The sequence below is a fragment of the Mus caroli genome, unplaced genomic scaffold, assembly GCF_900094665.2.
Source record: "Mus caroli unplaced genomic scaffold, CAROLI_EIJ_v1.1 scaffold_8385_1, whole genome shotgun sequence".
Lineage (NCBI taxonomy): Eukaryota > Metazoa > Chordata > Mammalia > Rodentia > Muridae > Mus > Mus caroli.
The window spans coordinates 18,123-40,010 of NW_018389837.1; the positions used below are offsets into that span (position 1 = coordinate 18,123).

The following is a 21,888-nucleotide window of genomic DNA, read 5'->3' on the forward strand; positions in this document are numbered from 1 at the left end:
ATGATGAACTAACCAGTACCCCGGAGCTCTTGTCTCTAGCTGCATATGTATCGAAAGATGGCCTAGTCGGCCATCACTGGAAAGAGAGGCCCATTGGACTTGCAAACTTTATATGCCCCAATACAGGGGAATGCCAGGGCTAAAAGAATGGGAATGGATGGGTAAGGAAGTGGGGGGGTGGGTATGGGGGACTTTTGGGATAGCATTGGAAATGTAATTGAGGAAAATACGTAATAAAAAAAAAAAACAAAAACAAAACAAAACAAAACAAAAAAAAACCTCAGGTGACAGCAGATGCTAGTGAGGATGTGGCAAAAGAAGAGCATTCCTCCGTTGCTGGTGGGATTATAAACTGGTACAACCACTTTGGAAATAAGTCTGGTGGTTCTCCAGAAAATTGAACATAGTACTACCTGAAGATCCATATATACCACTCCTAGGCATATACCCAAAAGATGTTCCAACATATAAGAAGAACATATGCTCCACTATGTTCATAGCAGCCTGATTTATAACAGCCAGAAGCTAAAAAGAACCCAACAGAGGAGTGGATACAGAAAATGTGGTACATTTACATAATGGAGTACTACTCGGCTATTAAAAACAATGACTTCATGAAATTTGTAGGCAAATTGATGGAACTAGAAAATATCCTGAGTGAGGTAACCCTGTCACAAAAGGAACACACATGGTATGTACTCACTGATAAGTGGATATTAGAAACAACAACAACAACAGCAAAAACCATGGAATACCCACAATACAACTCACATGAAGCTCAAGCAGAAGGAAGACCAGAGTATGGATGCATCAGTCCTTAGAAGGGGGAACAAAATGATCATGGGAGGTAAAGGTAGGGAGAGAGATGGGAGGGAGAGAGGAGGGGAAGGGAAATACATGGAAGGTTAAAGTGTGTGAAGAGATGGGTGGGAAGTACAGAGAGTCAGGAAATTGAATGGAAGTATATAGCAGTGGGCTATGGGGAACTAAGAGTAGTCACTAGAAAGTTCCAGATGCCAGAAAAGCAAGAGACTCCCAGGCCCAACTTGGATGACATTAGCTGAAATACCCAACAAAGGAGAAAGAGAACCTGTAGAGACCATATCCAGAGGTTAGGCACAGCCCCAGGATGAGTGATGGGGGCACCCAACCATCTCAAAAATATTAACCCAGAATTGTTCCCATCTTAAGGAAATGCAGGGACAAAGAGTGGAGCAGAAACTGAAGGAAAGGCCATTCAGAAATTGCCTCACCTGGAGATCCATCCCATTTGCAGAAACCAAACCCAGACACTATTGCTGATGTCAAGGAATGCTTGCTTAAAGGAGCCTGGTATAGCTTCCCCTGAGGGGCTCTGCCAGAGCCTGATCAATGCAGATGTAGATACTTGCAGCTAACTATTAGACTGACCATGTGGACCTGAATGGAGGATTTAAGGGAAGTACTGAAGAAGCTGATGGGATTGGTGGCCCCATAGGAGAAACAACAATATTAACCAACTAAACTATACTCCAGAACTTCCAGGGACTAAACCACCAACCAAAGAGTGCACATAGAGGGACCCATGGCTCCGGCATCAATGACAAGGGAGGCTCTTGTTCCTAAGGAGGCTTTATGTCCCAGCATAGGGAGATGCTATGGCAGTGAAGTGGGAGAGCACCTCATAGAAGGAGGGGGTGGGTTTGGGATTTGCCGAGGGGACTCTGGGAAGGGAGATAACATTTGAAGTGTAAACAAGTAAAATAACCAATAAAAAAAAAATCCCATTTAAATCAAAGTAAGTTTAAAGACTCTATGTTTTGTATTATTCCTTGGTTTAAACTTTAATTTTTTCCAGGAACCTTCCGGGCATTTAGGATAAACCAAGGCAGGCAGCAATGGTGGCCTTGGTGGTTGTGGTGGCAAAAGTTGCTATTGTCGAGGCAACTTACCTTTCTTAAACTTGCTTTTCTTTGGGCAGAGCCTGCTGCTTTCTGGCAATTAACATCTGCTGTTTAGCAATGGGAGATTAAGTAAAATCATTTTATTATTCTGGCTCTTTATTCTTATCTCCCAGGCCATTAGCTAATCTTGCAAAATGTTTGCAGTTTATTAATTCCTTGTCAGCCAGGCAAAGAAAGTTATGCTTACATAAAAAAACACACTCAGTCTGGATGAAAAGATAAGAAGTTTGATTCATTTGACATACATACACAAACACATAGACACACACACACACATTCATTTAAACATACTCTGGTCAGGCCCAATCACCTGTCTCATCAGCTCTACAAGTATTCATGTGTACCTACATAATACATACATCTATACTTACATATGCATTCATATGTAGGGATAATTTTTTTTTCAAATCTACTTTAATAAGTTCAATCTCTCCTCTAACCCACCATCTTCCAGAGGTAGTGAAAAAGAAGTTATTAGGACATGGGGCAAGTAATCCACTTTAGAAATAGTTCTTTTTGAGGTGAGTTCAGTCTTCATTGTCAGGAAATCAGCAGTTCAGTCCCATAGCAAACACCAAATATGAATCAGCAGCTGCAGTCCAGTCCTCTTGACAAGCAAACACTACACAGGAACCAACAGCTGTAGTTCAATCTTGAAAATGCCACGAGGCTTGCTAACTGGTCCAAGGCTGTAGAAGCAGCAAGAAACCACAGGAACCTCACTAGATGTTCTTTGGCAAGTTTCTCTCTGCAATCACCACAAGTGGAATTTGGCAACACAATCTAAGTCTAAACAAAGTATGCTAGTTTCTAACAAAGAACAGTGAGGCTGGGCAAAGCAAACCAATGCTGGAGTTACCACTGTTTGTGGAGCCATATTTATATTATTTCATCATGTGTCCTTTCACATATCTGTTACAGCAACACCTCCTTTTTACCTGTGTCTGCTTCAGGAAAACATTCTTTCACCAGTCTGCTTTAGCAAAACATCCTTTCACCTGTATGATAAGACAGCATAGTTTTGTCAAAAGGCAAACCATCTGTCTTGTGTCTCATTAGTTTTGATGTTTTGTATAGATAAATTTTTGTCCTTGCACTTAAAATAAATTATCCAAATGTCATTAAAGGGAATGAAAGATTCATTGTAGGTTCAAGGACAAAAGATAAAATATTGACTTGACTTATCTATACAAATCTTCAATGATAACTTAGACATAAACATAGTTGTAGACTCTCAATGACACTGTGGAGCTAGTCACAGAAAATTAATTCTAGCTAGATAACTAGACTTAGTGGAAGCACATATAAACATCTGTAGTAAACTTCTTATTCAAATTATTATTTGAATTTATGTTTAAACATAGGGAAGAAAAATCCTGACACTCAAATACTCAGAATTTTCTAAATTACAATTCAGAAATCAACATATTTCTTGTACTCTGGTATTGAAGTATATAGTTCTAATGGTGAATCAATAAAAATAAGCATGGGTTGTCAAGAAGCAGTTTTAATTTTTTGACTTCTACACAAAGCAAAGTTTTTAGAGTTCTGTTTGCAGAAGTCAGAGTGGATGAATGAACACTTGAACACATGAGGAGTTCTCTTTCAAAGGTCTGTGATGTGTTGAGGAAAACTAGTTTATTTTAGATAATCCCAGAGCAGAGGTCTTATTTCACATGTAAAATAAATGGATCTTAATTCTAAATGTGTTCCTCTTGGGCTGGTCCTAAGTTAGATGTAACTTTCCCTAAACCTTCCCCTAGAAAAAACTGACTATACCTTGTTGGACCACATTTCTCATCATAACATTTGGAGGATCTGAAATAACATGATGAGTATCAAAGACTTAAGCATTCAAAACAACCATGAGTTTTAAACAGTCCTACATAATATAGGGTAAGTTGAAAAGAAAATGACAAATATATCTTCTATGTCACAGTCTGTCTCCAGCTCTGAATAGAGCAGGTAACAGAGATCATGACTTGAAGAGTCTGAAATAATCTTTGTGGGATTTTGTTGTTGATATTTTGTTTTGTTTTATTTTTGTTGGTTTGTTTGGTTGGTTGGATTTTTTTTCCCCAAAAGGGACAGGGCACATTCAAGCTGTTCTGACCACACATTTCTTTGATTATTGTTAAAGATACTTTTGGAAATAGTTATTACCAGGTCAACATTAGTATGTCTTTTTCTAACTGTGGTCTAAGAACAGAGGAAAAACTGGGACACTGCCTCCCAAAATTTCCTTATTTTTATGTTTTGATTAACTGTCAATGGAATGATTTTTACAAAATCTGAAAGTGGGGTGTAACTGGAGGCTACTGTTTGGAAAGGCAATGGTGGCCAAAAATGATGATCTAATGTGGGAGCTATAGTTGATTTTACTAACAGTTTGAGAACAGTCTATATGACTGCAAAGATTACTGGTAAGATTTCTCCCAGACAAGATTAAAAACTATTACTAATTACCTTTAACCTTTGTCTGTACTGTTAGGGCAGGGTTTCAACTTCATATTAGTTCCTTAAGTATTCTTCCAACAGTTCTCAGGCTTTGGCTCCCTTTATTCCTCTTCATGGGAGGTTGAATGTTGGAATAAGAAGAAAAATAGGTGAATTGAGTCCTAATTTCCAGCTGAGGTGTATACTAAGAGGAACAGTAGAATCTTGACTGTATACCTACATTCTTATTTACTAAAGACAATTTTGTGGGCTTTTTTTATCTAAAGAATTGACCTTGGGCAGTTTAATTTTCAAGACATGGTGATGTAGTTGTTCATGACCACTAGGACTCTTAAGAAATGTACTTTTTGCCGGACGTGGTGGCGCACGCCTTTAATCCCAGCAATCGGGAGGCAGAGGCAGGCGGATTTCTGAGTTCGAGGCCAGCCTGGTCTACAAAGTGAGTTCCAGGACAGCCAGGGCTACACAGAGAAACCCTGTNCCTGGTCTACAAAGTGAGTTCCAGGACAGCCAGGGCTACACAGAGAAACCCTGTCTCGAAAAACCAAAAAAAAAAAAAAAAAAAAAAAGAAATGTACTTTTTTTTTCTCACTTTTATACCCACTGCAGTAAATGATTCATTTTTCTGGAATGATTTACAGGAAATGAAATTAGCAATTATTAAGATAAAGATGGTAAAGTTGGCCATAAAAAGAGTACAGTGGCCACACTGCTACAAACATCAGAGTGGCTGCATGGAAGAGTAGAGAACTGAAACAAGTAAACTGAAGAATGCAGAAAGCTGTGCTGTTTCCTTTTATGAGAGTAGATAAAGGTGAGTCTGATGTATAGATACCAAATATTTCCAGATTGAGATGGATATTAGTACACAGTAACTAGAATAGGCAGAGGGAATAATTTATTGTGTACCTTCATATTATATGGGTGTGCATTGGTTTAAAATGATTGTATAATAGAGTTTTCTTATATATATTATTTACAAAAACTAACAGAGGAAGAATTAGTAAGAGCATTGTATTTGATTTTTATTTAACACATAGAAATTTCTCCAATTCAAGATACAAATTAATAATAAATAGAAGAATACCTATCTTGGGTTACCATCTCTTTCAAAATTTAGACATTGTAATTTAATATACCAATTGGTACAAGATAATGATACCAAATAATTTTAAAGCAATATATCTTCTAAATAAGTTTTAAAAATTAATATTCTCCATTAATGTGCTCCTACAAGAGAATATTTTTCAGCAAAATTGCAGTTACGTGAAATAATTTATTACACTGTCATAGGAATCTTAAACATTTTCTTGGCCAACTTTTCAAGCTTCATCATGAGTAATCTTTCTTAGAAAACTATTTTATTTTTCAAATACTAAAATTTTAATTTGTTATGAAAACTTCAATTATTTTATGTAATAATTAGCTTTTCTCTGCAATGTCCAAAATAGCTTAATAATTTGTTAAATCTAGCAAATTTCAACTGAATAGAACATAAAAAACTACAAGAAGGGAAATTATCTATACACATGTTATTTACTAATCTCATTTTGAGAAGGTACTCACACTTTCTAGTTAGGAGGATATATAGAACTAAAAGATTATGTGGACATCTGGAGAGGACAAACTTAATGTGCCCTAAACACTCAGTAAGTGAAATGGCTCTGATCACAAACAATGCAATTGAGACCTGCTGTCTATTTTACTCCTGATGTTTCAACAGCATGTCTAAACATTGTCTCATTGTTTTGTAGAAAACAAAATCTATGAAGCACATGTTTGAAAGCTTCTTTCACCTGTTTGTTCCTTAGGGTGTAAATGAAAGGGTTTAGCAAAGGGGCCACAGAAGTATTAAGCACAGCTACACCTTTATTTAAGGTCACCCTCTCCTTGGCTGATGTTTTCATATACATGAAGATACAACTCCCATAAGTAATGGAAACAACAACCATGTGGGAGGAACAAGTAGAAAAGGCCTTTCTCCTCTGTTGAGCTGAAGGGAACTTTAGGATGGTTTTGATGATGAGTATGTAGGAGAGAATCACTAAGATCAAGGTAATGACAAGTGTCATGACAGCTAAGGCAAAAGCCATCAATTCTATGAAATGTGTGTCTGTGCAAGACAGCTGCAGAACAGGGGAAGTGTCACATAGGAAGTGGTCTATTGTTTTGGAGGCACAGAAATCCAGTTTGAGTCCTAAGAGCAAAGGGGGGAAGATGACTAAGAACCCAGTCACCCAGCAGCTGAGGACTAGTAGGTGGCACATTTTGCTATTCATGATGATGGGGTAGTGCAGTGGTCTGCAGATGGCTACATAGCGATCATAGGACATGGCAGCCAGGAGGTAGAACTCTGTGGCCCCTAGTAAGAAAAAGAAGAATAGTTGAGCTGCACAAGCATTGTAGGAAATTGTTCTGTCTCCTGAGAGAATGCTCATCAGGAACCTGGGAATGCACACTGTAGTGAACCCAATTTCTAAGAAAGAGAAATTCCGAAGGAAGAAATACATTGGAGTCTTGAGATGGGGATCCAGCAGGGTGAGAAGTATGATCACTAAGTTTCCCATCACACTTAAGATGTAATTAAAAAACAGAAACAGGAAAACCAGAATTTGTAGCTGAGGGTCATCTGTCAGTCCAAGCAAAATGAACTCTATCTTCACTGATTGGTTCTTCATTTCTTTTTCATTCTAACAAATCTATAAAAGATATTAAACTTAAATCACATCTAGAAAAACATATTTCTTCTTTCATAGCCATAAAATTTAATATTAATAATCCTAATCAATGAAAAAATATTTTAAGCAGCAAGTTTCAGTTCTTAGGAACATTTCCTCATCCACATTACTTGACTGACAAGAACTCATATTCTTCTCATGTTCAGATGTGAGTCAACACCTGTTCTGATTAGTGGAGGCATGTTAGTCATTTGAAACATGGGTTTTCAGTTTCAATAGTGTTCATTTCATGAGTTTTTTTTCAAATATTTTAATGACTTATTCAATAGTTTATATTGCTTATCTCATTGATATCTCAAGTTACTTTGCACCTAAGTGAGAAAATGATTTTATAAAACACTTTTATTCACAGTGTCCTCAATAACTAACAATATTGTCCAACTAAATAGGATTTAACACTAACAGAAGAGAAAATTTATCACACATAATAAATTGAAAGTGAGAGATTTCCAAAATAGTAGAAAGGTAAACATTCATGATGAAGGAGATGATGCCCACACATTTTTAGAATCTTGAAAGTAATTGAAATTAAGAAAGATACTACAAATCTCAAGACTTCTATCAATATTTGTGAGACACAATTTGTGAAATACAATTCTGTACTGCTATATTTTGGTTCAACTAAAGTGAATGGGGGAGAAGGATCATTCAGGAGTAATAACAGTTCTAATTAATGTGTCCTCCAGTTAGAAAACTGATGTTCATGATACACATGTGAAATCACTTCATGTCTTAAAAAGTTGTATGTTTACATCTATACAACATATACATATTGTTTGTATCTGTAGATAATTAAAGGTTTATTGTAAATGTAATAATAATGTTTTAAGCCTATGAGAATAACCACCATTTCTTATCTTTATGATAAACTGGAAAAGCCACAAACCTAATGCACTTAATTCCTTTCTGATATGTATGAGTTTAGATATGTCATTTTTCTCTTTAATTTTAGATAGTGTAGAATAAATCCCATATTTAGCACATATTTAAAGTGTGATCCATTTATCTTATAAAACCCATGTTTACTGAAATAAACCCAGATTATCTGAATGAATTTACTTATATTATTTAATTAGTAGCAAGCTGGAAACAGCAGACACCTGCTTTCTGGTTTTGTTTTTGGTTGTTTTTATTTCTGGGTTTTGTTTTGGTTTTGGTTGTTAGTAGAGAACCCAGAGTCTTACACAGCTAAATAATTCCTGGGCTGTGGAGTTTCACTCCCAGCACATAATTTATATTGTGATTAATAATTCTGAGTTTCAGATAGTTCAGTGGGAGTAATTTATATTTTGTGCCCTTTGCAGTCTTCTAACTGATCACTCTGATGGCATTTCCCTGAAGTACCACTTCTCTCACAACATATTTTGTTATAAATTTTAATGATCATGTAGATGGCTGGAAATAGCTGATTGACTTATTATGAGCTAATTCATGTAGGAAGAGGGATTTAAAGTCAAGAGAAATAAACATCAAATCAGCCCAAAGGTAAATCTATCTTTGTAAATTAGGAGAATTCATAGTAAAACAAACAAACAAACAAACAAACAACCCTAAATGATCAAAACTGTAGCTGTGAATGGACAATTTAAGAATTATGGTGAAACACTGATACAGAATATGCCTTCATTACAAATGCTCATTTCGTAAGTAGTAAGTAAGAACACTAATGTATTTTAAGTAAGCGTGATCTAGAGGAAAAGAAGAGATTATGTCTCAAATTTCAATTCACAATGATGGAATTTCTGGTCAGAAGAAAATTGAATATTCAGACATTCTAAACACAATTATAATATTAAATATCAGAGCACCTTGCAATTAAATATGTAGAAATACTTGGTTTTGTTCTATCTAGTCACGTGAAAATTCCTACTGTCAATATTCTACATATGTTTCATGGGGTAGGAAACGTTGAAGATAAAAATCATATTCAGGTTGTGTTTGAGACAGGGGAGAATTGAAGACAGACTGGTTTGAGAAGACATGCTTCTGAAATTTCAGTTGCATAAAGACTTTAGACAAACTTTGAAAGAGAATTCTTACTAAAAGCCAAATTACACACATTTCATCTAATAAGATGTAAGGAACAATCTAAGGAAAAAAATCTCTTCCTGGGTTACTTTTACTTTTTAAAAATAGTTAAAATTGAAATTTAAATAGATGCCATGTCTTCTACATTGAGGTTATTAAGAGAAATATTTCAACTATTTCAACTTCTAATGCAAATAATGTTGCTTAGAAGCAGAACAAATAAAAATACAAAGAGTCAAAACAAACTGAAAAGTCTCCCCAAGTGTTTCTGACACCAGGTTTTAAAAGAACTTACCTGATACCTATAATATAAATTGAAGAATTAGACAATATTCTAGACAGGTAAATCAGAGTAAATCAAAGCACAGTAATAGTTCAAACATGATTTATTAAAGACATAATCTGTATTTTCCTTGTTTCTTATTAAATTATTGGATGAAGAATGCCCAGTTCACAGGAGCATGTTAGACAACTGTGAAATATTACACAATGTTCCCAAATCATCAGAATGACAACACTGGTACAAATACACCATCTTGTAATGGATTTCATTGCAGTAAACCACTGACTTTTCCTGCCTCAATAATCATATTTGTATTTAATCTCATGCTTTAAAGATTTCCTGCAGAATAAAATGGCACATGTTAATATATGCACTTATATCCAGTTTGTTCAATGAAATGTCAGAGAGTATTAAAAAGTTAATGTTTCTTTTTATTTTATACCATGATTGTATTGACTACTAATGTTGCACAAATATCCACAAATCTAATATAAAAGGCAAAAATACCAAACCTTTTAGTGGTCAGTACCTTTTTTAATAGGCTCTCTGCCCAGATTTGGGCAGGCTTGCTGCACTTCAAAATAGCCATCATCCTTGTGAATACAAAGCACATATAATACATCTTTCTCCACACAGACCTCATTCTACCACTAAACTCATGCAGAATAAATGTTCTCTTTAAAGTATTTTTGACTAACTTATCTCATATTTATATGAAAATTTTATATCACTCTCTAGTCTACAGTTCACTGTAGTTCAAGTGTTATAAACATTGCTGAATGTAACATAAAGTGTTATATAGAATTTTACTGTCTTATGATACCAACAAGTTTTTGTTTCTTAGTGTTCTACAGGAAAATCTCACAAGAATAGAGAATTCTCAGTGTAACTAGGATCCAAAGATATGATTTCCTGGGGGATTCACCAATTATATAATACAGAAATGATTTTTATAAAAATAACCTTCTCAATACACACACACACACACACACAAAACCTCTTTTACTTTCTTAAATCATTGCTTTAAGAGGATTGATAATAGATTTCTATACTATTTGAATATTGTGACATGCTTATGGATAAAATTGTGATTCCATAATTCTGTGTTATTTCAAGTGGATATTAAAAGTAAAAATGTAAGGTGTAGAAAGAATTTAATATGTTAGTGCTTACCTTTAATCACAACACTAAGGAGCCAAAGTCAAGTGGTACTGTGTTCAAGGCAAGCCTGGCCTACATTGTATGTTTCAGACTAGTTTAGTGAAGATGCATAGTAAGAACCTTAAATTTTAGGCTGATGTAGAACAATTGACTTCAAAAGACGTCTACTACACTATGACATTCTTGTCTCATTTGCTTAAGAATAAATCCTATGAAGCAAATCAATTTATTGACATATTTAGAATCTGTATTAAATGGTTCTTTATTGTGATGCTGTACCATATAGTACATTTATTTTATTTCTTCCATTTAAAACAAGTTTTGAATTTAAATGTATTCTGATCATATTCTTTCCCTGTACATTCTCTTATATATCAGCTAATAGTTTTTCTAATTATGTATTAGCAAATATGTTCCAATTAATAAAATTATGCATATTGTGATAGTTTGTATATACTTGGCCCAGGGAGTGGCACTATTTGGAGGTATAGTCTTGTTGAAGGAAGTGTATTACTGCGGGCATGGGCTTTAAGACCCTCATCTTAGCTGCTTGGAAACTAGTCTTCTAGCTGCCTTGGGAACAAGTTATAGAATTTTCAGCTCCTCCTGGACCATGTGTCCTCAGATGTTGCCATGCTTCCACCTTGATGAAATGGACTGAACCTGTAAGCCAGCCCCAATTAAATGTTGTCCCCATAAGAGTTGCCTTGGCCATGGTATCTGTTAATAAAAGTAGAGCCCTAACTAAGATACATACATTTTACAAAACCCAGTTTTATAATGTTAAAGTTTATAGCTTTTTATTCTTAGAATGAATTCCTTAAGTGGAGTTACTGTAAAGCAAGCTCAGAATAGTTTTCATTGGCTGCTACTTTATTATTCTCTACAGGGATTCAGTAAGTTCCCAACAATTGGATTATTCCCAAGAATTAGTTAGCTCTACCAAATTAGAAGTTTTGTTTCTAACTTCCTTAACACTGGAGTTGTTTTTTAATGGATTAAAATTTTTTTCAGGGTCCACCTAGAGTACAGCCAGCAGAGGTGAGTTGGACATGGTCCCCTGACCTCTATTGTCGGGCCTGCATCTCTCCCTGTTATCCCAAGGAGTCTTGCTGGACTCCAGGAATGTCCTGTTTTCCTGAGGTCTGTAGAGGATTCATGAACATCCAGTTTAAACCCCTCACACAGCAATCCCTTACCAGTCAGATCCATCTGGGGCACAGCCAGCAGAGGTGACTTGCTAGTGGTTCCCTGACTTCCATGGTCTGGACCAGGGCTCAGGCTCCCAGTCCAAGAAGCCTTTTTTGGGGTCACAGGAACATCCAGTTTAAACTACTATATCCAATCCTCTACCTGCAGGGTCCACCTGGGGCACAACAGCAGAGGTGAGCAGCATGCTATCCCCTGATATCCATTGTCAGGCTCTGTCTGCTTCCCCAAGAAGTTCTGATGGCATAAAGAACATTCACCCAAAGCCAAGGACAACCAGATAGCTTGATAGCATAAGAACACAAGCCTCAAGAATCAAGACAATCTGGCAGGACCAGAACCCAGCTATCCTGCTACAACAAGCCCTGGATATCCTAACACAGCTGGAACACAGATGATGACCTTAAATCCAAATGTATAAATATAATAGAGAGCTTTAAAATGAGGGAATGAATAAATCCCTTAGAGAAATAGAGAAAAATGTAATCAAACATGTGGAGGAAATGAATAAAACTTCCCAAGAACTGAAAATATTTACCCTGACTCTGTTAGCTGCCTGCAGATTCCTCTAACTGGGCTGTCTTTTCTTGCTTCAGTGGGAAAGGATGGGCCTAGTGCTGGAGTGACTTGAGGTGACAGAGTAGTTTGGTACTTGAGGAGGGGGGACCTTCCCCTTCTCGGAGAAGAAGGGCAGGGAAGAAGTTATGTGACGGGAGACTGGGAAGAAGGGGCTGTGTCAAAATGTACATTAAATTAACTGGAAACAGTAATAGAACAAATAAAGAAAACACAAACTGAGGAGATCCTGGATATGGAAAACCTAGGAAAGAGAACAGGAACTAAAGATACAAGTATCACCAACAGAATTCAAAAAATGCAGGAAATAATCTGAACTGTAGAATATATGGTTAAAGAAACTGTTATATCTGTAAAATAAAATGCTAAATCTAAAAAGTTCATGTCATAAAACATCCAAGAAATCTGGAACCAAACAGATGCCGTGAAGACTCAAAGAGACCACAGATATCAGCCCACACAGAGTATAACCCAGCAAAAATTTCAACCACCATAGATGGAGAAAACAAGATATTCCATGATAAATCCAAATTTAAAAAATACCTACACACAAATCTAGCCCTACAGAAGATGCTAGAAGAAAATCTCCAACCTCAGGAGGCTAACTATACCCAAAAAAAAACACAGGAAATAAATAACCTCACATCAGCAAATGAAAAAAAAAAAAAAAGAGAGAGAGAAGCATAAATGTGCACACACACACACACACAAAACCCACCACCAATATCAAAATAAAAGGAGTTTACAATTAACAATTTAACAATCTCTGGTCTAATATTTCTTAACATCAATGGACTCAAATCCCAAATAAAAAGACAAATGCTAATAGAATGGATGCAAAAACAAGATCCATTATTCTGTTCTATACAAGAAGCTCACCTCAGCAAGAAAGATGTACATTACCTCAGAAAAGAGCTAGAAAAACATTTTGCAACAAATGGACACAAGGAGCAAGCTAGAGTAGCCATTTTGAAGTATAATAAATAGATTTTCACCAAATTAAATCAAATGAGATGAGAAAAGACACCTCATACTTATCAAAGGAAAAAATCTAACATGATAATGTCTCAGTTCTGAACATCTATGCTCCAAATGCAAGGGCACCTGCATTTGTAAAAGTAACATTACTGAAGCTTAAATTGCACATTGAACCCTGTATATTAAGTAGGAGACTCCAACACCCTACTCTCACTAATGGTCAGGTCTTCTAGACAGAAAATAAACAGAGAAATATGAAAGTAACAGAGTGTATGAATCAAAGAGACCTAACAGATAGACAGATGATAGATTAGATATAGATAGCTGATAGATTAGATAGATAGATAGATGATAGATGATAGATAGATAGATAGATAGATAGATAGATAGATAGATAGATAGATAGATGATAGATAGATAGATAGATACCATTTCACCCCAAAACAAAAGAATATACCACCTTCTCAGCACTTCACAGAACCTTCTCCAAAATCGACCATATAATCAGTCACATAGCAAGCCTCAAGAGATACAACAAAATTGAAATAACCCCTGTGTCTTACCAGACCACCATGGACTAGAGATGGAATTCAACAACAATTGAAAGAACAGGAAGCCTACAAACTAATGGAAACTGAATAACTCTCTACTCTAATGGTAACTGGGTCATAGAAGAAAAAAGAAATTAAAGACTCTACAATTCAATAGAAATGAAGGCACCACATACCAAACTTATGGGACACTGTGAAAGTGGAAAATTCATAGCACTAAGTTTTTTCATAAAGAGGTTGGAGAGATCTCATACAAGCAACTTAAAAACACTCCTGAAATCTCTAGAACAAAAGACGCAAACACAACCAAGAGGACTAGATAGTAGGAAATAAATTCATGGCTAAAATCAATCATTTAGAAACAAAGAGAACAATGCAAAGAACCAACAAAAACTAGGACTTGTTCTTTGAGAAAATCAACAAGAGAGACAAACTATTAGCCAAATTAACTAAAAGGCAGAGAGGAAGTATCCAAATCAAAAAGATCAGAAATGAGAAGAGGCACATAATATCAGACAACGGGGGTATTCAAAGAATATTTAGGTCTTACTTCAAAAGCATATACTCTACAAAATTGGAAAATGTAAATGAAATGGATGATTTTCTAGATAGATATCACTTACTTATCAAAGTTAAATCAAGATAAGGTAAACTATATTTAAACAGTCCTATAACCCCTAAGGAAATAGAAACAGTCATTAAAATCTCCCAAACATAAGAAGCCCAGGGTCAGAGGGTTTTAGCAAAGAATTATACCAGAATTCAAAGAAGAGCTAATGCCAATACTCCTCAAACTTTCCCACAAAATAGAAACATAAGGAACATTGCTAAACTCATTCTATGAGGCTACAGTCACCATGATACCTAAACCACATAGACTCAACAAAGAAAGAAAATTCCTGGCCAATTTTCCTTATGAATATTGATGAAAAATAACCAATAAAATATGCACAAAGTGAATCCAAGAACACATCAACAACATCACCTACCATGAACAATTAGGCTTCATCCCATAGATGCAAGGGTAGTTCAATATACAAAACCCATTAAAGTAATCCACAATATAAACAAACTGAAAAAAAAATTGGGATCATCTCATTAGATGATGAAAAATGTTTTGAGGAAATCCAACACCTCTTCATGTTAAATGTATTAGAAAAACTGGGAATAGTCCTACATCAAGACCCAGCTATACCACTCCTGAGCTAATACCAAAATAATGCTCCACCATACCATGAGGACATGTGCCCCACTATTATCAAAGCAGCTTTATTTATAATAGCCAGAAACAGGAAACAACCAAAATGCCCCTCAACTGATGAATAGATACAGAAAATGTGGTTCATTTACACAATGGAATACTATTCAGCTATTAAAAGAAGGACATGATGTACTTTGCAGCCAAATGAATGGAACTGGGAAATATTATTCTGAGAGAGGTAACCCAGACCCAAAAGGACATACAGAGTATATACTCATTTCTAAATGGCTATTAGCCATAAAGTACAGGATACCCATGCTATACTCAACCCTGAAGAGCTAAACAAGAAAGAAAGCCAGAGCAAGGATGCTCGAATCTCACTTAGGGGGAACAAAATAGTCATAGAAGGCAGATGGATGGAGCATCTGTGTGAGAGTGGATGGAGAGGGGAATGGGGGTTATTCAGATGTACAGGGAGACAGGAGGTCCAGATAGCTTGGAAAGTGAATGGAGATCAGGGGATCAGGCTCTCACTAGTCTATGGCGGTGATTTTATATGAGACTCATAGCAGTTGGTATATGGAACCTGAAGAGTCCACCTCCGGTAGCCAGACCATACCCCACATGGAAAGATAAGGGCACTAGCCCACGCACAAAACTTTTGACTCAAATTTTGTCTTGTCAACAAGAAATGCAGGGACAAAGATGGAGTAAAGACTAAGGAAAGGCCAACCAACAGCAGGCCCACGTTGAGATCTATCACAAGGGCAAGCACCAATCCCTGATACTACTAATGATACTCTGTTATGCTTATAGACAGGAGCCTAGTATGACTACCCTCTGAGAAGCCCCATCCAGCAGCTGACTGAAACTGATGCAGAGACCCACAGCCAAACATTGGTTAGAGCTTGGGGCCTCTAAGAGGAAGAGTTGGGAGAATGATTGTGCACCCCAAAGGGGATAGACACTCCACAGGAAGAATAGGGAGTCAACTGATATGGACCCTTGAGGGATCTCAGACACTGAACTACCAACCAAAGAGCATACATGAACTGGATCTATGTTCTCAGCACATATGTAGTGGATATGCAGCTCAGTATTTATGTAGGTCCCCAGCAACTGGAGTGTTGCTTGTCTGTGGAATCTGTTGCTTTGGCTGCTGCCTTGTCTGGCCTCAGTGAGAGATGATGTGCCTAGCCCTACACAAACTTGATGTGTCCGGGTGGAGGAATACCCTGGGGGGGTGGGGAGACACCAGGGATGCGGGACATCGACTGGCATGTGAAGTGAATAAATTAATGAAAAAAAAAAAAAGAAAAAGAAAATGAGTTTATGGATGAAATTTTATTTAGAGATATATTAGCAATTGTGGGCATTGGATTAATATAAAAAAGAAAAAAAAGATTTTCAAGTATAATTAACAAAGAATTTCACCATTTTCCTTCATCCTTTTTCTGTGACTTAAAATTTAAAATGTTGAATTAAAATATTTTAATGCTTTAATGATTAAAAATTAACAAACACAAATTAATTGCAATAAATCTTAGTACTTTTAACTTTTTCCATTATTATTTTCATTTGTTTTAGCTTTCAGACAGTATATCATAAAATTTATTTTTTAATATAGACTTTTATATGATACACAAATATATCTTGAGAATATAAGAGCATAGATATATTACAAAAGGTGATCAGATTCCTCTCATTTAGCTCTTCCACTGTGGTGCTGATTTGCAGAGGCAATTCCTCCCTCTCTGATTCTGAATCATGATCTAATTAGCTTTCCCCCCCTCACTTATGAAGGCACTCTTGTGAAAAAAAAATCATAAGTAACTTTTTTGGTTACTAGTTTGTTAAGTCACTTTACAGTAATTTAACTGCTTATGTATATATTGAGTCATTTCCTACTTATAATGGACTCTGCCACAAAATATGAATGACTCCCTATGTTTAGTTTTCCTGATCTGTGGCCTGAATAAAAATATCAGGATATGATGAAAATTCTCACACACACACAAAAAATGAGATTCACAGCAACATTCCCCAAAGATATACCACTTCTCATGTTATTTGAATATTTTCCTCAGACAATCTATAATTTTAAAAGAAACATTTTACTGCTAAAATGGCTTTAAATTATTTGTCCAGAAAATTCAATATTGATTACCTTAATGAGTGATTAAGTAGTTTAGAAAAGAAAACAGAACAAGGGAGGAGTTCTTTTTATCAAACTTAACTAAATTTGGACTATCTTAAGTACCTTAAAAAATCTGTTTTCTCTTGTTATTCCAGATTATACGAGCCTTGGTGAGTTATAAAATAAATGGTTTTTTGACTCACGTTTTTGGAGTCTAGTAGATTTATTATTCTGTGAGAGACTCAAGCTCCTTTATCTCATGACAGAAAGCAGAAGGGAAACGGTTCATATGACTGAAAGAACTGGGCAGCTCCTATGATATCTGGGACATTTTGTGAACAAGACTCTGATTCTATCCTGAGAGCTCTACCCTTGTTATTTTAGACCCTGTCATCAGACCTTACCTCCTAATACTGCTACACTAGGAGACAGTCTTCAACATGAACAATAGGAGATGAGCTCACATAGTAACACATTTCTTAGATCCACATTTCTACCTGAATGAATGATAAACAACCTGATCTGGATTTGCACATAGGTCAAAGAAAGATATATTGTTTCCTGAAAGAAACATTATAATATGCTAAAATTTTTTAAAAAAAAATATTGCTTACATGCTATGTGGCTACTTTTATGTTAATTTGCCATAAGCTAGAGTCACTTGGGAACAGGAAATCTCAGTTGAGAAAACTGCCTCTCTAGATTGGCCTGTGGTGCATTTTCTAGTGATTGATGTGGCCAGTACTACTCCTAAACAAGTGGTACTGAGGTGTTTATGAAAGGAAGGTACACAGGCTCTGGATTGCAAGCCTGTAAGCCACATTTCTACATAGCTTCTGCTTCAGTTCCTATTTCTGCCTGATTCTCTCAGTGATGAAATGTGACCTGAGACCTGTAAGCTGACAAAATAAATTCCCCGCCCCCAAGTTGTTTTTGGTCATGGAGTTTTATCACAGCAATAGAAATCTTAACAAATAGAACTTTGCACCTGTATTTTTTTTTGACCATTAATAACTTCCTGCATGGGCTACTAACATCTGTGTATATGCAACAGGAAGACAGAGGTGTAGGCTATTCACCTTTTGCTGATCAGCCTGTATAATTAACAGTATCAAACTGCAAGTGTTTTGGAGAATCAAAATTCTGGTAACAAGATTGTGAAAGATCCTCCAGTAAAATATATGCAACCACAAACCTAAAATTTCTCTATATTAATTTGCCTTTTCCAAAATTTTATATAAGTGGAGCCTTTTAATTCTTCTTTCTTTTAGTTAGCAGTAATATTTAATATTCATCTATAACTTTCTATTTTTCTTAGCTTAATTATTGCTTATGATCTCTCTATATGGACATATTATGTACTTCATTTATTTATCATTTATTTATTCAGTTATTTGCAGTCACAAAACTTTATTCTAATTCAAACATAAAAACACATCACACACTTTACTCAGCAGGTCACTGTAAAAACCATGATAGTGTACATGAGACTCCTTGTGGTGGTTTGAATAGGAATGGCCCCAATAGGCTTGTGAATTTGAATGCTTGGTCATCAGAGAGTAGCACTATTAGGAAGTGTGTCCTTTTTAGGAGTAGGTGTATCCTTGTTGGAGAAAGTGTGTCACTGAGGGTGAGTGTTGAGGTTTAAAATGCTCAAACCAGGCCCAGTGTCTCTCTATTTCTTCCTATTACCTATGGATTGAGATGTAGAACCCTCAGCTATTCTTAGCACCATGTCTGCCTACAGTCCACCATGGTCCCTATCATGTCAATAACAGGCAAAACTTCTGAAGTGTAAACTAACCCCATTAAATGTTTTTCATTATGTGAGTTTCTGTAGTCATTGTATCAATTCACAGCAATGAAAATCCTAAGACACTTATCAACGTGGATTATTTCTTACCCTCCTTTTTCTGTGTCATCTCTTTTTGTTCTTAAACCTTCATGTTTGTCACTAAGTTACTAATATGGAATCTGTCTTTTATTTTTAAGCACTTTGTGCTATGAACTTGCCTCTTTAAACTGCCTTCATTGTGTCCCATAACTTTATTTTGGGAAGTCTATTTTTCCTCTTATTTTCTATTCCATTTTTTTTATTCAGAAAGTGATTTCTTCAGTCTACATGAGTTTGCAAGATTTATTTTATTTTTTTATTACATCTTTTCCTCAATTACATTTCCAATGCTATCCCCAAAGTCCCCCATACGCTCCCCCCTACTTCCCTACCCACCCATTCCCATTTTTTTTGGCCCTGGCATTCCCCTGTACTGGGGCATATAAAGTTTGCATGTCCAGTGGGCCTCTCTTTCCAGTGATGGCCGACTAGGCCATCTTTTGATACATATGCAGCTAGAGNCAAGAGCTCCGGGGTACTGGTTAGTTCATAATGTTGTTNCACCNANAGGGTTGCNGATCNCTTNAGCTCCTTGGNTANTTTCNCNAGCTCCTCCATTGGGGGCCCTGTGATCCATTCAGTAGCTGACTGTGAGCATCCACTTCTCTGTTTGCCAGGCCCCAGCATAGTCTCACAAGAGAGAGCTATATCTGGGTCCTTTCAGCAAAAGATTTATTTTTTTATAATTGTTTTTAAGTTTTCTATTGTTTCTCTTGTTGATATCCAGCTTTAACCCACTGTGGTCATATAGGTTACATGTTGTTATTTCAATTTTTCTTGTCTCTCTTGAGAGTTGAATTTTCACCTTTTAAGAAAGTTCCATGAGATGCAAAGAAGAAGGTATATTCTTTTGTGTTTGGGTGGAATGTTCTGCAAATAGCTATTAGGTCGATTTGGTTTATAATGTCCAACATTTCTCTATTTAGACTTTTGTCAGGATAACCTGTATATTGGAGAAAGTGCAGTATTGTAGGCTCCTAATATCAGTGTGTGAGGGTCAATATGTGATTTAAGCTGCAGCATTATTTCTTTTAAAGCTTGAGTGATCTTCCCTTGACTGTATAGATGCTAAGAACTACAATGTGAACAGGAAGCAGAGATAAGTTGCATGCATGCAGTCCCCTGACCTCCATTGTCTGTATCTGGGCTCACCCTTCCTCCCAAAAGAGCTTTGGGGGACCCCCAAGAGCAATGTGCTTCCCCATGGAGGTCTGCAGAAGGGTCCAAAGGACAACCAGCTTGAAACCCCAACTAATATCAGGGACAAGAAAAGACTAAATTCTCTCTCCATCCTCTTTAATATAGTACTTGAAGTTCTAGGTAGAGTAATAAAGTTAAGGGGAAACAAACTGGAAAGGAAGAAGTTTAAGTATCACTATGCACAGATGACATGATAGTAGACTTAGTAAACCCAAAAATTCTACCAGAGAACTTCTATAGCTGATAAACAGCTTCAGCAAGTGGCTGGATACAAAATTACCTCAAAGAAATCAGTAACCCTTCTTTATACAAACAATAAATGGACTGAGAAAGAAATTGGTGAGACAACAATCTTCAAAATAGCCACAAATAATATAAAATATCTTGATTAATCTACAACCAAGAAAGTGAAAGACCTGCATGACAAGAACTCAAGTCTCTTGACCCGTCCAGCAGGTCCAGTTATTTGAGGGTCTCAAGGGGACCTTCTCCTAAGAACCAAATGGGGAAAGAGAAAGACGGATGCCAAGTGCGAGAAAGGACACATAAACAGTCTGAGAAGCATCAAGGTGTCTCTGTAATCAGCAAGGCTCAAGGCTTAAATGCACAAGCAAAGGAGGAAGTACCTCTTAGCAGGAGGGATGGGACAGTGGAAATTTTTCTTTTGGCAACTACACGGGGAAGCAGGAACTTGATGGTATCAGGGTACATCTTGTGGTCAGGACACCTGGCGCTGACTTAGGTCTGAAACATTCTGTGGTTGTTCTCAGAATGGTGCGTCAGTGGCCCGCTTTTGACCCCCTTTTCTTCTCGGGGGGTGGGGGGAGAGGCCCAATTCAGAGATCAGGACAATAGTGTTGTCTTAATAGCTCCCAATATCTCCCCCATTTTAATATTTTTATAAAGGCATATTGTATAATAAATTTGTAGCCACATTCTTAACAACCACCTAAATGTCTGTTTGCTCACTGGGTGATCCTCTAAAACCACGAAGGACACAAGGACAAGTCATCTATGAGGCTTGAATTAATGGATCCAGTCTGTTGGGTATGACCTGGGCTAGCCAAGGGATTTAGGAACGAAGCAAGTTCCGTGGGTAGAGGTAGAGGTCTGATCCCCAGTGTGAAATGTTAGGGGCCATGTACAGGATTGACTCTCAGGCCCACAGATTTTTACCCAGAGTAACCCTGACATGCTCCCGTGCCATTTTTCCTGAGGGAAGGACCCTAGGGCACTCAACCTTCATGCAATCAGACATGCCTCTCAGAGACTGTCTAACAGCTTCCAGACTAATCTCTATGCAGTACTTAGCCTTACAGCTCTCACGGGTGACGGCTTCAAGTTCTAATTTTTCGTTGTATCTAGCCTGGGATGACTGTTTAGTTTCCATTGTGGCGAGAATGTATATTACCATGTTGGAAGCACAGACTATGGCAATCTATAAGTGATTCCTGGCATGAGACTGATGGCCAAATTTAGGGGGAGGGGAATGATCTTACTTAAGCATTTTATGGAAATTGAGTCTCTCTCCC

At 36.7% G+C, this 21,888-nt stretch overlaps 1 protein-coding gene across 1 annotated transcript; it reads right to left on the reverse strand.

Annotated features, from left to right (window-relative positions):
* Positions 1–6,097: 6,097 nt before the first annotated feature.
* LOC110288324 (olfactory receptor 6C6-like) lies at positions 6,098–7,084 on the reverse strand. Its single transcript, XM_021154702.1, has one exon. The coding sequence runs from the start codon at positions 7,076–7,078 to the stop codon at positions 6,098–6,100; it is 981 nt and encodes a 326-aa protein (XP_021010361.1). The 5' UTR covers positions 7,079–7,084.
* Positions 7,085–21,888: the final 14,804 nt, after the last annotated feature.

Bases quoted from the DNA above. Each gene is read 5' to 3' on its own strand.
- LOC110288324 (XM_021154702.1), bottom strand. From the start codon at position 7,078: ATGAAGAACCAATCAGTGAAGATAGAGTTCATTTTGCTTGGACTGACA.